Source organism: Gymnoscopelus braueri, assembly GCF_963280865.1.
Source record: "Gymnoscopelus braueri genome assembly, chromosome: 6".
In the NCBI taxonomy this organism is placed as follows: domain Eukaryota; kingdom Metazoa; phylum Chordata; class Actinopteri; order Myctophiformes; family Myctophidae; genus Gymnoscopelus; species Gymnoscopelus braueri.
In genome coordinates this window covers 31548170-31563303 of record NC_137607.1, presented here as the reverse complement: position 1 = coordinate 31563303, position 15134 = coordinate 31548170, and the positions used below count along the sequence as shown (strand labels likewise).

The window sequence follows — 15134 nt, the reverse complement described above, 5'->3', positions numbered from 1 at the left end:
GTCCTGTTTCTTTATGTTTACAGCTATGGTTTACAGAGAGAACTTAGGAATACTTGAAGTTCTTAATCTACTTAATAAATGTACTAACTTATTGTGGACGCTTTAATACCACGGTGTCTTGCAGATTTCACACATGGCTGCATTTTACTGCTCTGTATGTAGACAAACGTCTTTCTCTGGCAAGGGACACATATTTGGAAAAAGCCATCAAAGCAGACTCAGGGTCGTCCTTCTTAAATTCTCAGAAAAGGTAAGTTGGCTTATTTAAGTAATAATCAAATATAACCTTGCATTCACTGGGTAAACTACCTTCACTGGGTAAACTACCTTAATGAACATACCATTGATTCACTGGGTAAACTAACTAAATGAACATACCATTCACTGGGTAAACTACTAGCCATGGTTCACATGACGCTTGACTGTCATGGTATGACAGTCATGTTTCAGGGCTAGGTAAACTACCTTAATGAACATGCCATTCACTGGGTAAACTACCTTAATGAACATACGTACCATTCAATGGGTGAACTACCTTAATGAACATGCCATTCACTGGGTAAACTAACTAAATGAACATACCATTCACTGGGTAAACTACCTTAATGAACATGCCATTCACTGGGTAAACTACCTTAATGAACATGCCATTCACTGGGTAAACTACCTTAATGAACATGCCATTCACTGGGTAAACTACCTTAATGAACATGCCATTCACTGGGTAAACTACCTTAATGAACATGCCATTCACTGGGTAAACTACCTTAATGAACATGCCATTCACTGGGTAAACTACCTTAATGAACATACCATTCACTGGGTAAACTACCTTAATGAACATACCATACACTGGGTAAACTACCTTAATGAACATACGTACCATTCAATGGGTGAACTACCTTAATGAACATACCATTGATTCACTGGGTAAACTACCTTAATGAACATACCATTCACTGGGTAAACTACCTTAATGAACATACCATTCACTGGGTAAACTAACTAAATGAACAGCCAATATTTGGTTAAACTAGCTATATGAGCATAACCATTCACTGGTTGAAGGGATATTTCACTTTCACATGTTTGGTGTCATTTTAACGCCTCAGGCTTTTGTGAGCATCCCAGACAGTTTTTAATTTGCTATTTCAGTATTTTAATATATTGTAATATCAGTATTTAGATATTTGATATTCATTTGATCAGACACGCCCCCTTCCCATACAAACCCATTGTAACTTCAAACTCAATTTTAATCATGAGAAATTCATCGAAAACACCTGTCCATGGTTCTGGTGACTGATAATGTCCTTCTAATGCGTGAGGACTTTCAATTACTTTTTTTTTTTTGGGGGAAAATAAAAAACGTAATTGAAAAAACACAGCCCCTCACGTATTAGGATAGCCTGGTAAACCCTCCCTCCGGAAATCTCATTTGTAATGTATTCCTGAAATCAAATGGAAATTAGATTTTCCGGAGGGAGGGGCTTTACCAGGCTAGTATTAGGAGGGCAGTATGAGTCACCAGAACCAAGGACGGGTGTTTTCGATGTATCTATCATGGTTAGAATGGAGTTTGAAGATACAATGAGTTTGAATAGGGAGGGGGCGTGTCTGATAAAATGAATATCTAAATACTGAATCAAGCAACTTAAAACTGTCTGAGTTGCTCACAAAAGCCTGAAGACCCCAAACATGTTTGAAAGTGAAATATCCCTTTAACTAACCATCAGTTTTTAACCATTCACTGATTAAACTAACCAGTTTAACCATTCTCTGATTAAACTAACCAGTTTAACCATTCACTGGTTAAACTTACTAAATTAACCTGACTAATCTTGCAAACTGCTATTGCATTAGCTCTGGTCCATAGAGTTAGAGGGAGTTCTCCTTCACACCCTCTAACGCTGTGGACCAGAGCTACTATTGCATCAATGCATTTAGATGTCTTGTGAGCACACCACACACAGAGAGGACTAGCCGTAAGCAACCTAGATGCTATAAATGCTATCTACATCTAAGTTGCGATACCCTCCCTTTGACAGCCCATTCATGAAACAGAAAAGTCATATCTGATTGTATTAAACAACGGTAAACTCATCAATATTGCACCTGTGCGGAAAAGCTTCACTTATCCTCTTTGTCTCTGTCAAGTTTTTGTTTCATAACAATCCACCTAGGCATTTTATGAGCTACTTTCTGTCAATAACTTCTGCGCATAGATTATTTATCTATGCATGTCCTGCCTACACCACTTGTTGAAATCGAGTGCTTCAAACTGTGCGACTCCCTATCCTCATTCAAACTCACCATAAAAGAGCACCTGTCCACAATTTATAACAGGATCTAAATAAGTCATTTATACTTTTAGCATTTCTTGCGTAATTGTACTCGCTGTACTGTTTGCAAACTGTGAAAGTATTCAATCAATCAATCTGAACTTTTCCAGGTGAAAGAAGCCCGGCGGACAATAAAAAAGCCCCATGTTGAGAAATGTGACCGCACTCAGCACCAGCGTACATTCTGGTGTTACTGCTGTGGGACGGAAGTTGAAAGGAACGTCACTGATGGTAACATGACGGTGCTGTTCGGGGGGCTGTTGGAACACATGGCCACGTAAGATATTCTGCAACTCTCACTCTCACTTCACCGCTTACTTACAACCTCGGTTGATGGTTTGAAGAGGCAGTTAACCCATTCAATCCAGCAACGCATCTGTGTCATTTTAGATTTCTTTGGCTGTTCAAAAATAGCAGATATACGGGTGCCGCGCTGTGAGCTTGTAGATCTGCTATTTTTGAAAAATCTTGAACATTTGTGCAAATCTTTGAATATATGTTTTTTGCCAGACCCAAGGGGTCGGGCTTACATGAGGCTTTGTATCTGTTTCGTCCATACATGGGCAGGGGTCATTTGTCCTCCGGCCCCAGCAAAAAAAGTCTGTCCCCCTTTCGTCCATACATGGGTATCTGTTTCGTCCATACATGGGCAGGGGCCATTTGTCCTCCGGCCCCAGCCAAAAAAGTCTGTCCCCCTTTCGTCCATACATGGGTATCTGTTTCGTCCATACATGGGCAGGGGCCATTTGTCCTCCGGCCCCAGCCAAAAAAGTCTGTCCCCCTTTCGTCCATACATGGGTATACACAGGCTGACACGTCATGTGAAGTCCGGCTTAGCCGTGACGTAGTGCATGTTTTGTACCTGTTTCCTCCATGTATGGAGGCTTTGTACCATGAGGCTTTGTACCTGTTTCGTCCATACATGGGCAGGGGTCATTTGTCCTCCGGCCCCAGCCAAAAAAAAGTTTGTGACGTCCCCTTTCGTCACGAACTATTCATGACATCATGAACTTCAGTTATAAAGTGGTTTGTAGTTGTGTTACATACTAGGACTTCATTTTGGGTCTGGCAGAACCAGGTCTCCTGGTCTTGTTTAAAGAACATTTGTAATCTTTGCTTCTGGGGGTCCCTGGAACAAAATATTTTCACATTTTTGCTTTAAAAAATATATATTCAAAGATTTGCACACATTTTCACAATAAAAAAAACAGCAGATCTACAAGCTCATAGCGCGGCACTGAGTGCCTGGTCTTGATGGATTAAACATACTTTTATGACCTTGCTTTTAATTTATTTCCTTTTAACATTTCTGTTTTTGAACCGCGGAATTTATGTTTGAAAGGTGCTTTATAAATAAAGATAATAATAATGTTATTATCATCATCATTACTACTTGTACCATACGCCTAATTTATACTCCATAGTATGTGGCTTGCTGACAAGAGCTGATTTTCTAGCTAACAACGTGTGGCAATGTGATGGCATAACTGAAGCTATATGTGGCTGCACAAATGTCTGCTGCCACACACTATCCTGTCTTTACTCCACTTTAATTGTTAAAGCAGAAATACTTAAAATAAGAGAATAACACGTTGGAATATATGGACACTTTGGGCAATGGACCTGAGTGCTCTATTAGTTTGGTAAAATAATTCAAATGTAATTGTAATGTAATTTCAGAGCAGAACATAGGAAGAGCACACACAAGTTCTGGTGGGAGAATAAGGCTGACCCAAAGCTTCTAGACCGATTCATCATCACAGAGGAGGAAACCGAAAGGTAGGTGCCAGTGGGTACTAGTTACAAAGCTTAACTATAAATGTATGTCCATGTTTTGATGGACCTCTAGAGTAGGTGTGGCCTAGACCGGATCACACTACTCAGTTTGGAACGAAAACCAGGCCTTCTGCCATGTGGAAGACCATGACAGTTAGTAAGGATGCTCTAAAGTGAGAATTGTTTTATCTTTCAGGTTCAAATCTGAAGTGGAAAAAGTATTGGAGTCTTTTGTGGAGAAGGAGGATGAACTCATCAAACAGGTGACACACACTCTTTTGTTTTGAAATATTTAAAGATTGGTTTAATTTCTGTTCATAGAGGTTTAGACCATTCCTTCAATGAGGATGCGATTTGAAGTCCAACTTAGTATTCAGACAGCATTGTTGTTGAAAGTGGGTTAACTGCAAAACATTTGGACCCGCTAACATTGTTTTTCAATAGAATATTGTTGTGCTTTATTGTGTTATTTAAGGACAATGTGCTGTATAGCTAAATCATGTGCTTTTTTTTAGCACTGCTATAAACAATATGGGCCGGGGAATCAAGCTAGACCCAATTAAAGGTCCTATGACATGCTGGTTTTGAAAAAACAACAACATCATCATGTCATTTATGTCCATCCACCATGCACCACATAATTCTCTGCTTCTCTTTCTGATGGATTGGATTGCCTTCTGTTACGAAAATCACCTAACAGTCCACGGGCTATTCAAAGGCCTGTTTGAGTCATTATGCAGATATGCCCTGACCACAAATAAACCACTGATTTTTCAAATTTCAGGCTTTTGGGGTAAAATTGAAGAATAATCCCCCAAAAATACCAAAAACTAAAGTTTAATTAAAGTTTACATCGTTTTCTGTTGTGATGTGTTCTTCTGGTTTTCCAGCAAGCTGACCATATCCGGACCCAGGAGAAACATCGTCAGGAGGTCCTCCAGTCCTCCCTTAAAGAGGTTTGTTTTGCCAGGATGCAATGGCAGTATCCGTCACTGTGGACTAGCACTAATTGCATTTCTTTTCATGGTTAGTTATTTTGTAATATTACATCAGCTGCTGCATTATTTCCGCATGTGGGAGGGAGGGTTGAAGAGGGAGATACTTGGAATATCTGGGATGAAGGTGGACAGTAATAACCGCTAAGCTAAAATGGCATGATGGGGTAGTACAGTATCAGCCTTTATCTGTGAAACACTGTTGGCTTTTCCTGAATCAACATCAGCCTGAGAACGAGCTGGAGCTGCCCAATGGAAGCCACAGCCTGGGTAACTCTGTAGAGGAGGCAGCCAGGTGAGCAACATAACACTCATCTACATTACATTGCAGCACTTTTATTGGCACATTTCTCTGACATCACAAGAAGAAAAATCTATTGTAATTGCAATGTCGTTTAAACTCATTTGGCGAGATTTTATTTAATTGCAATAAAACATTTAACAATAAAAGTATTTGTTTGCGTATTCATGGCGTACCTCATGAGTTTTGGATGTGAAACAGGTCCAACTCATACAGTATGTGACTACTCATTTGTTGTCACCTTGAAGCAGGTTTTTATCATAAACAGTGTCAGATGAACTGTAGTTTGACCTATCTCGAAAAACTGTGCATGTTGCTCACAATTGAAAAGACATCAGACACATATTTTGGTAGAGCAGGTCTCGTTTTAAATAAATAAATACAAAATAATCAAATGTGGCTTTGCTTGATATTGTTTTGGAATAGCTCTCACTTGAAGCCCACAGGATCAGATGAACAGGCGGGACCTAGCCGGGTAGACTCCATTGTGGAAAGCCATTGGCCTGGACCGGGACAAGGCCTGACCTTCATTGGTTACCAGGTATCACTGTGTTAAAACTATAGACACAATATCTTAGATCACTAAATTGTGTTGTAATTTTGTTGCCTAACTACACCATTTAAGCCGAAGAGTAAAGAGATTGCCTCCAACTACTGTACATTAAAAAATTCATAATCCTTATTATTGTTCTTTTGCCTCCAACTACTGTACAAATAATCCATATTATTGTTCTTTTGACGCAACCGTGCATTTCTATATTTGCTGAGATAGATTCTATTGGGTTTAAGTTGCATTGAAAAACGTAAAAGAAGCATTACCTAGTTTAGCATGCCTAGATGTCACATCTGCATGACACACAAGTGTGACAAGCTTTGACTAGAGATCCATGCTTAGTCAGCACGATGACACAACATCCATATCATGGTTGTTGTAAGCAGATTCTTTAAAAAATCCTGGAAGTAATTTAACCACTTTAACCCTGGTGTCCCAATTCTGGGCATGGTATAATAAAAGGTGAACATTCGACGAAAATAGCCGATCTACAAGCTCAGAGTAAGCTTGCAGATCGGCTATTTTTGGCAAAGGGATTTGGTGTACCCCGGTGAAGTTGTTAAACATTTAGAGGTGTCAAATCTTCTGATATTATTCCACTCTTGTTAAGGACAGAACAATGCGATCCAAAAGTCCCATTCATTTTCACCATAGACAAACAAGCACATCTGAACTGAAAATGCCATGTGACGCATTCGTCTGCACTGTGAGGGAAGCAAAGGATCCCCGATTTGACATAAAAACTACAAAGATCTATTATCATAACACATTTGTTTAAACAGGTTTTTACAACTGTATTAGCTTTGGTGGCTCACATTTTTCTTCTATTACAGGATTCCAGGAACAGTGGAAATGTTCACACAGGTAAAATGAACCTGAATGTTGTGTGTTGAAAAGACTGACACGCACGCACGTTTCAACGTCAGAACATACACTGCTTTACTTTCAGTCTCTCACAGTACAGAGCATACTTCCTTGTATTAGCGAGCGCTCCGCGCGTAACGTCAGCATCCCATAATAACCACAGTCTCTTAAAGGGACCTTAACCACCATATAGCAAACCCCATGTAATCACAGTGTGACCCATGTTATTAGAACATAACACTGAAACTATGAATTGATATAATCTGCATCTTTATTTGCTGTAACTAACTGTATGGAGAACACAGGGCTTGTTTGTAACATTGATTACTTGATTATTCCTTGTTGGACAATAAATGATAAATGGACAGCATTTACAGTACTGTATATAGTGCTTTTTCCAGTCATTACAAACACTCAAATGCACTTTACAATGTACTGTGAGTACATTCACTCATTCACTCACCACAATGGTGATGGCAAGCATGCAAGGCATCAGCCTGCTCATCAGCAGCAGTTAGGAGTTCAGTGTCTTGCTCCACGACACTTCAACACGGTGCAGATGGAGCCGGGGCTCAAACCAGTAACCTTACCGCCAGCCCTCTTCTCTGCCTGCTGAGCCACGTAGTCCCCAGCTATATGAGATGCGTTTAGGGATTCACTTTTTCTGCACTAGATGACTTTTATGTCATGATGTGTTTATTACTGTTTTGTGCCTGCTTAGACATTTTAGAGACGTATGATTTTTTTATATTCCAGAAATGAGTGTAGTCATTGTGTGTTGTAGGGGCCATTCCTCCATGGTTACAGGAGGATCCTGGGAACCCTGGGATGGCAGCGCAGCAGGAGATCGGCCCATCACTGCAAGACTTCCTGAAACAGAGTAAGCACTTTTCTGGAAATGTTGCACATTTAGGGAGGTTGAACCATTCGCGGCATCATAGCGCGGCACCGAGTGCCTCGCTATGAGCTTGCAGATCCGCTGTTTTTGAAAAATCGTGGACATTTTTGCAAATCTTTGAATATATATAAAGTGAACATTTGTAAAATATTTTGTTCCAGGGACCCCCAGAAGCAAAGATTTGAGTTACAAATGTTCGCTTTAAAAAAATAAATATTCAAAGATTTGCACAAATGTTCAAGATTTTTCAAAAATAGCAGATCTACAAGCTCGTAGGGAGCTTGTAGATCTACGGATTGAATGGGTTAACCACTTTCAACCTGGTGCCTTTTTTTGGCATTCCAGGAGTCCTGGTGTATCTTACAGCTGACAACATACCATACCCGCATTTAGTGCTAGATCCCAGAGGGTGTAGGAACGGAAGAATGGTAGACGGCCACCTCGACCAATCAAATGGTTTTGGTGTGGTTTACTTAAATCATTTTAGTTAAGTTTAGGCTTGGGTTTGTGGTGGTGCAATAATCAATTAATTTTAAGGTTTTTACGTTTAGGTGCTGTTACTAGGTTGAGTTTAGGCATGGTTTGGTGGTGGTAAGGTACAGTCCTGGGGGGGTTGTTCCGTACCTATTCTTCCCGGGATCTTGCGCTAACCATTACCCTGCTGCCACAAACATTAATACAAACCTACCTTCGGACATATTATTTGCTGCAGACCGCACATAACCTGACACCGTCAAATGGAAGAAGCTTGCGACACACATTTGTTTCACAGCCTACTTCCCATCTGAGACTTCGGTCGCAGAATCGATGACAGACAGTTTTTCTTTTTTTCAAGCTACTAGGCAGCTGATTGGATGATCCCGCCCCTAGCAGCCGCTGATTGGTTCGAACACGCAGTGTTCGGGCATGCTTACTCCCTGCGCAATCCCAGACCTCCTTGAAATCAAATGCAAATGAGATTTCCGGAGGGAGGGCGTTTACCAGGCTAGACCGCACATGCATGTAAACATACCACGTGATTAATTAGAATGAATGACATTCTTTTATAAATGTAACTGAGGATCATTTCAGCTGTATAGCCTATCTGTCCTTGGCCTTCACCCTGGCCATTTATTTATTTGTTTGTTTTCCTTTCCAGAGGAACAGGAGAAGTTGAGGAAGCTGCCTCCTAACAGAGTGGGGGCCAACTTTGACCACAGCTCCCAGACAGACGCTAACTGGCTGCCCTCTTTTGGTAGAGTGTGGAACAGTGGCCGGCGCTGGCAGTCCAGGTGAGCTCACTCATGTATGACAAGTGTGTTGAAAGGTTACAAACCCAAGAGCGGAATATCATTTGTGGTCAAATTGTATCCAGAACTTGGTATGTGAAAATAGATTCCAGTAAAGATATTACTGTATTTTTTATAGTTTCTGGAAACGCAACACCACTGCATTTCAAGGAGCAGATTGAGTTGTTTTTAAGGAAAAGAACTGTTGGCTAACCTTCTTATCACAAACATACACTGTAAAGAATTTGTATGGGGAAAAGTCATCACAGCACAATATATTGTACATTTCAAACAATACATCAACGATGCCAACTTATTATGTAGAATTCACATCGTATTGCAGATTGTATTTTCAGGGAACAATAAGCTGCATGCTGTCTTTTACATAACTAAATACCAGCTTTCACCTACATTTGGCTACGAGTGAAACATGGTTATGAGTTAATTTGAGGTTCAGCGTGCGTGAGGTCGTGTGTGAGTTGTCTAATGGAAAGGTATCGGATATTAATCAAGGTGTCCATGAGAAAGCCATGAACCTATAACTATTCACAGTTATGGGTTCACTAAGTCAGTGCTCTGGTCAATGGACCAGAGCACCAGCGAAATGGGACTAAACAGTTCAATTTCTTTGGAAACTAAAAAATTAGTTAATAGTTAATATTCGATTTTCACTTATTTTCAAGAGCTTAGGTAGTTCATCCAAAAGTCTACATATTGAGTCAGTTTAGGACAGTCCAAACGGGTGTAAAACTTTGTTACAATCACTCCCTTCATTTAATTGCGTTTGGTCTGAATAAAAACTATTAATCATGTGATAAGTTTTATGGTAGTTTTAAAATGTTAACTGTTCTTAGCGTGCAGCCTTCTTCTGTGGGGGCTGGCATGATTGTGCTTATTAAAAATAAAAGATGAGCTCAGATATAGCATATGCAGCATATGACCATTGTTGCAGTGGAATTACAACTATTCGCCAACTATTCGAATTACAACTATTCGCCAACAAATATCCTACTTTTAGTAGATGTATTAGCACTCACCAAATCCTGCTGCCATTTTAGTTTTACTGTAAAACTCAAGTGCATTAAGTCCTTATTGTACCAAATATTACTTTGTGATGATGATGTATAGATTTGTTTTGAAGTCATACATCTGTGCTGTATAAGGCATACTAGATGTGTTTATTTTGTCAACAGGAATGAGTACAGAGCAGAAGAGGGGCAGACAAAACGACAGAAGCGAGAGCATGGCTCTACAGAGGGATCGAAGATGCCCAAAGTAGCTGATTAGCTAGACAGAAATGAAATGAGTATGTTTACAGAGCCTTGTTTGTATATATGATATGGATCGATATATTGTGTATGATATGTTTATATACATTATACTGTGAGTGTGTTTGTATTTTTGTCTCCGCCAGTCCGGACAGTCGGAGACTATGTTTTCGCCCCTGTCCGTCCGTCCTTTGCACACACACTCTCAGTAGACCAAGGAAGAACCTCCACCCCAAATTTTCTAATCGGCCTCATGGTGGCGCTATAACAGCCTGCTTCTTGATTTGGCCTGTAGCTGTGAACTGTAGATCAAAATCTTTTTTTCCCCTGGATTCCTTTGACCATGATGCAGCTCCCTATATAAATCCTTTTTGCGTTTTCTTTAAAACACACATTTTGCTACAACTCCTACAACTTTTGTCCAAAACTCACACAAATAGTAATGTGATCAAGATATATTAGACTGATTTCTCTTATACCATTCCAATTGTCTATAACTGCCTTCCAAAATGTGCAAGTCCTGTTTAGACAACGCGGCCTGGCGGAGACCTTCGCTCCGGGGAACACACTTATCAAGTTTTTAATTTTAATTTTATTCCCTCGTTATTGAGATGTTACAGCCTATTGTGATTGTTACTGAAGTCTGATGCTTCTCAAAATACATCTTTAAAAAGTCATCACACTTTGGCACAATCATATCTGTAGCTTTGTATGATTATGTGCCCTATTTGTGATGGGGTCATATTTACTTAAAATATAAAGCCTAATAAAAAAAGTAACTCCAATGTTGTACAACTGTTACCAGTCATTCATCAATAAGTGTTTGTTGTGAAATAACCACATTTGGACCCATAGCTGTTTTAGCAGGTTTTCTACATGCTTGAAGCAAGCCTGTCTACTTACTACAGTGCCTTTGTGATGGTCACCTCTGGACCTAGGCCATAGTACAGTGCCTTTGATGGTCACCTCCTAGGCCATAGTACAGTGCCTTAGTGATGGTCACCTCCTTGGCCTTTGTGATGGTCATGGTCTTTAGACTGGCTATGAATAAACCCCCAGCTTGTAACTTCCCAGTGTTTACGGTTGACAGGCTGAAGGGAATGGAGAAAGGTCTGAGGAGGACATCTGGTGGGTGAGTGGAGAATTGCAAGTTAGGGGAGTGAGGGAAAAGTAGCTGGAGAGGAGAGACGGGAACAGAAGTAGAGAGACAGTAAACATTGAGTAAATTCCTGATTCAGAAAATATGACGGGAGAGATTGCATTGTACTGAACTGTACATCTGTTGTACATGTGTGATATCCACCTTTTTCCTACCCCAAACTGGCACGATCATAGTCAGTTTTGAGTGATTGATTGAACACTTTAACTTTTGCAAAAAAGGCCCGGTGGCACAGATTTATACAAAAGAATGTTAAAAGGATATCCCAATAAGCCATATTTCCATTAAGCTCCTGTGTATTCAATTCATCGAGACATTTAAAGAAACAATAATTTACAATAATATGCAAAACATATATACCAGTAGTAATAAAAAAAAAAAAAACATGTACAGTAAACAGTTGGGGGGTGGGGGGGGATAAGGATAAGCTTAGACTTTTTACAAATTGCTGCCACCTGTAGGTGCTCTTTTAGAGCGGTTTTGAAGGAGGGTAAGGAGTCACACTTTTTTATGATTGTTGGTAGGGCATTCCACATTCTGGTGGCATAGCTGTAGAACTAATTTGACCCCAATTTTGTGCCGAAACTGGGTTCAGTGAGATCAGTGGAGCAGTGGAGCCCCTTCTGGTGTTGTGCATGTCGCGTGTCTTTTACGCTATTGAAGTATTCTGACAGGTACATGGGTATCCCTGTTTCTTGTGTATCTTGAAGACCAGGCCCATTGCAAGTTGCTTTACTCTGTCCTCTACCCTGAGCCATCCCACCCTAGCACAATGAGCAGCGGTTAATGGATGAGTTCTGGGTGTAAGGCCCAGTAGTAACCTAGTAGTAACCAGATGCTTCAAACCTGCTGTTATGTTTTTAACTGGTTTGGGTACACTGACTGACTGCTGATGTATAATATCTAATATTCCAAACACTGTATTGTAGGCCCATGCACAGACATTGCTGTTTCATAAATTAACATTTCACCAATCTGAACAACAGTGATACTTTCTTTGGCTGTCCACATCAGTGTTTCTTTTTTTCTTTTCCTTTCTTTTTTATGGTTTATCACATAACCTACTGTTTGTTTTGTCCCTATAGAACTTTGGCTTCATTGAGTAAAATTGTTTTTTGCTTCAGGGCTGTGTGAAGCGAGTCTTATGACATGGCGTGCCGTGTACTGTTTTTGTGCAGTCTCTTGACGTGCTGAGGCTTTTAAGACCCAACTATCACTAGCACTACAGTTTATTGGGAAGAGAACTGATTTTTTCTGGTTGGAAAGCGTGAGACCAGCTATTGACAGGGGGCATTCTACTTCCAAATTGTACTCTTAGAGGGATATGATTCGTCAAAGCTAGTGCACAGTGCAAGCGTCATAACAATCGCTCACCCATCATTAAGGCGCCTTGTGTTCACCGCAGTGTTTTGCCCTCGTATCAGCCGCGCCGTCGTGTTCGGTTTCCAGGGTGTATTGTGCAGGCTTTGTGTGACACAGGACATGAGTAAGGGTGGGGGAGAGCCTTCAGAGAGGGAGAAGCAGCTGCTCAAGATACGGCGAGACAGTGACACCAAGGCCGCAGAGCTTGCCAAGATGGAGAAGATGCTACAGGAGACCAGGAGCCTGATGGACAAGAAGTCGGGGACAGAAAGCCAAGACTACCAGGACAACATGGGTCTGTATCAGCATGTGTTGCATGTGGCTCCTGCTTAAAAGCCTGGGTAATTTTATTGAAGCTGTAATTAACCCCAATGATTGGAATTGACCTTAATATAAAGTACCAGCTCTGCTGGGGCTGGTTATGTTCAAACTGCCCAAATCATATTTTTTGCCTATACAGATGGAATCAGATTGGGTTTATCAAGTCTGAACAGCACAAAAACACATAGAAACTGATTTTTGCAAATCAGATGTCATTGAATCACATTCCTAGGTGGTTTGAAATGCGATTGAAATCTGATTTCTAAAGATGTGTATCAGTCTGGACACTCGATACACGACACACAATACTGTTACTTGCTTGAAATGGCCAATCTACAAGCTCAGAAAGTGCAGTATTATGAGCTTGTAGATCTACTATTTTTGTCAATGTCTGAATACACAAATCAGATCTGATCACTTGCAAATAACAGTGTGGACAGTGCTATAAAGGGACTTTTTTCATTAGTTTTTATTTTGTTTCCACTTTATTTATTTATTTATTTTTAAAGGCTTATAGTTTTAGTTTAGTTTTTTTTATTAGTTTTAGTGTTAGTGTTAGTTTTAGTTTTTTATTGTAATATGAAGTATTTGTCAGGGGTGAGATTCAAAGACTTCTGGAAAATATTAAAAATAGCCGATCTACAAGCTCACAACGCGTTGCATCGCGATGCATTGTGAGCTTTTTGATCTGCTCTTTTCTTTAAAAATATTGACTAAAACTAAGGCCATATTCACTTTTATTTAGTTTCATAAACACACACACAACAGTTTCAGTTAGTTATAGTTTTTTGTAAAGCCTTGTTTCTTTGGTTAACAAAGTTTTTTTTCAATTCTAGTCTCCTATTCTAATTCTAATTCTAACATGCTTGGTTATGTGCTGTGTGTGCTGCAGTGGAGGACCTGGAGGAGAGGGTGCGCTGCAGCAGACGCCAGCGGAGAAGCTCCCTGCACCACACACAGATGCTGGAGAGCCAGATGAAAACGGTGAAGGACGAGCTGGAGGGCACGTTGGACCACCTGCAGGAGTTACGGGATAAGCTGCGCCGCTCACAGCAGAAAGCGGAGGAGCGCACAGTCGCCATGGAGAAGCTGGCCGCAGGGCTGCCTCGTTGACCCCATCTTGCTGTTGATTTTTAAAGCAAAGTTTCAATGTTTTCAAGAGCTCCTATCACTGAACCATGGAAGAGGGTAAGCGGTAGAACAGAGACTTCTTACGCTTAATTTATACTTTGTCGTATGACAGTGACACGTTGAAAATCAGTCGTACGACAAAGTATAAATGAAGCATCGTGCTGGCCCGGACGGCTCTGTGCTCCTTCTGCAAAGCTTGCCATCAAGACACTCATTACCCCGCTTCTGACAACGGATACGTGTCTACTGTTTCTGAGCATCCCCACATCTTTTGTCTTTTCCTTCCCTACTAGCCGATAGACCACCAAGTTTGAATGTTTTCCTTCTAAAACTGGTTTGTAATTGGGTGTGGTTAAATACTGTGCAATAGTGTTTGGGCTTTTATTATCCAAGTGTTAGTATGTCCTGTGTGGCAAACAACGATGAGCAGCTCCTGACTATAAATCCCCACACCCATCATAGCGACACACAAAGGCGTTCATGGTTTCTGAACTGTGCTGTGTTCAATATTTCGGTGGTGCTGTCTTGTCTCAAGGATATGTTGAGGATTGGTTATGAAAATATGAGATACAATATTGGTTTTAGTTCAATTAGTCAACTAATCACTATAAAGTACAAAGCTAAGATACCAGCTAATGATAGACCACATCCCATAGATAGTAATAAATATGTATTGGTCAAAATGTTACATTTCAAATGGTCATTTTATATAATTGTTTTCATACATACCAGTATACAGGGCAACACAAGTATAGAAAAAGCAATTGCACACATGTATCCATTACATGAAAGGAAAGCCTTTTGGGACATCATATCTAATGCTCATGCAATCTTACATTTTCTTAGTATTTTTTCCTTATTTTTGCAATCTACTTCTAAAATGGTAGAAATGTATC

At 40.3% G+C, this 15134-nt stretch overlaps 2 protein-coding genes across 2 annotated transcripts; both read left to right on the top strand.

The window, feature by feature from the left end:
- cenatac (centrosomal AT-AC splicing factor) lies at window positions 1-11044 on the top strand. The gene is made up of 11 exons (XM_080430068.1): window positions 1-250; window positions 2453-2619; window positions 4023-4121; window positions 4315-4381; window positions 5009-5074; window positions 5341-5408; window positions 5841-5955; window positions 6801-6831; window positions 7616-7711; window positions 8868-9000; window positions 10191-11044. The coding sequence occupies exons 1-11, from the start codon at window positions 134-136 to the stop codon at window positions 10282-10284; spliced, it is 1053 nt and encodes a 350-aa protein (XP_080286194.1). The 5' UTR covers window positions 1-133; the 3' UTR covers window positions 10285-11044.
- A 216-nt stretch (window positions 11045-11260) lies between these two features.
- LOC308086878 (uncharacterized protein) lies at window positions 11261-15134 on the top strand (the record flags this gene model as incomplete). The annotated part of the gene is made up of 3 exons (XM_080430521.1): window positions 11261-11393; window positions 12830-13081; window positions 14000-15134. 3 exons carry the CDS (start codon window positions 11261-11263, stop codon window positions 14218-14220), a joined length of 606 nt encoding a protein of 201 aa, XP_080286647.1. The 3' UTR covers window positions 14221-15134.

Coding starts and splice junctions, on each gene's coding strand:
- cenatac (XM_080430068.1), top strand. CDS start 134: ATGGCTGCATTTTACTGCTCTGTATGTAGACAAACGTCTTTCTCTGGC. Junction 2,620..4,022: donor CTGTTGGAACACATGGCCAC/GTAAGATATTCT, acceptor ATGTAATTTCAG/AGCAGAACATAGGAAGAGCA. Junction 5,956..6,800: donor TGACCTTCATTGGTTACCAG/GTATCACTGTGT, acceptor CTTCTATTACAG/GATTCCAGGAACAGTGGAAA.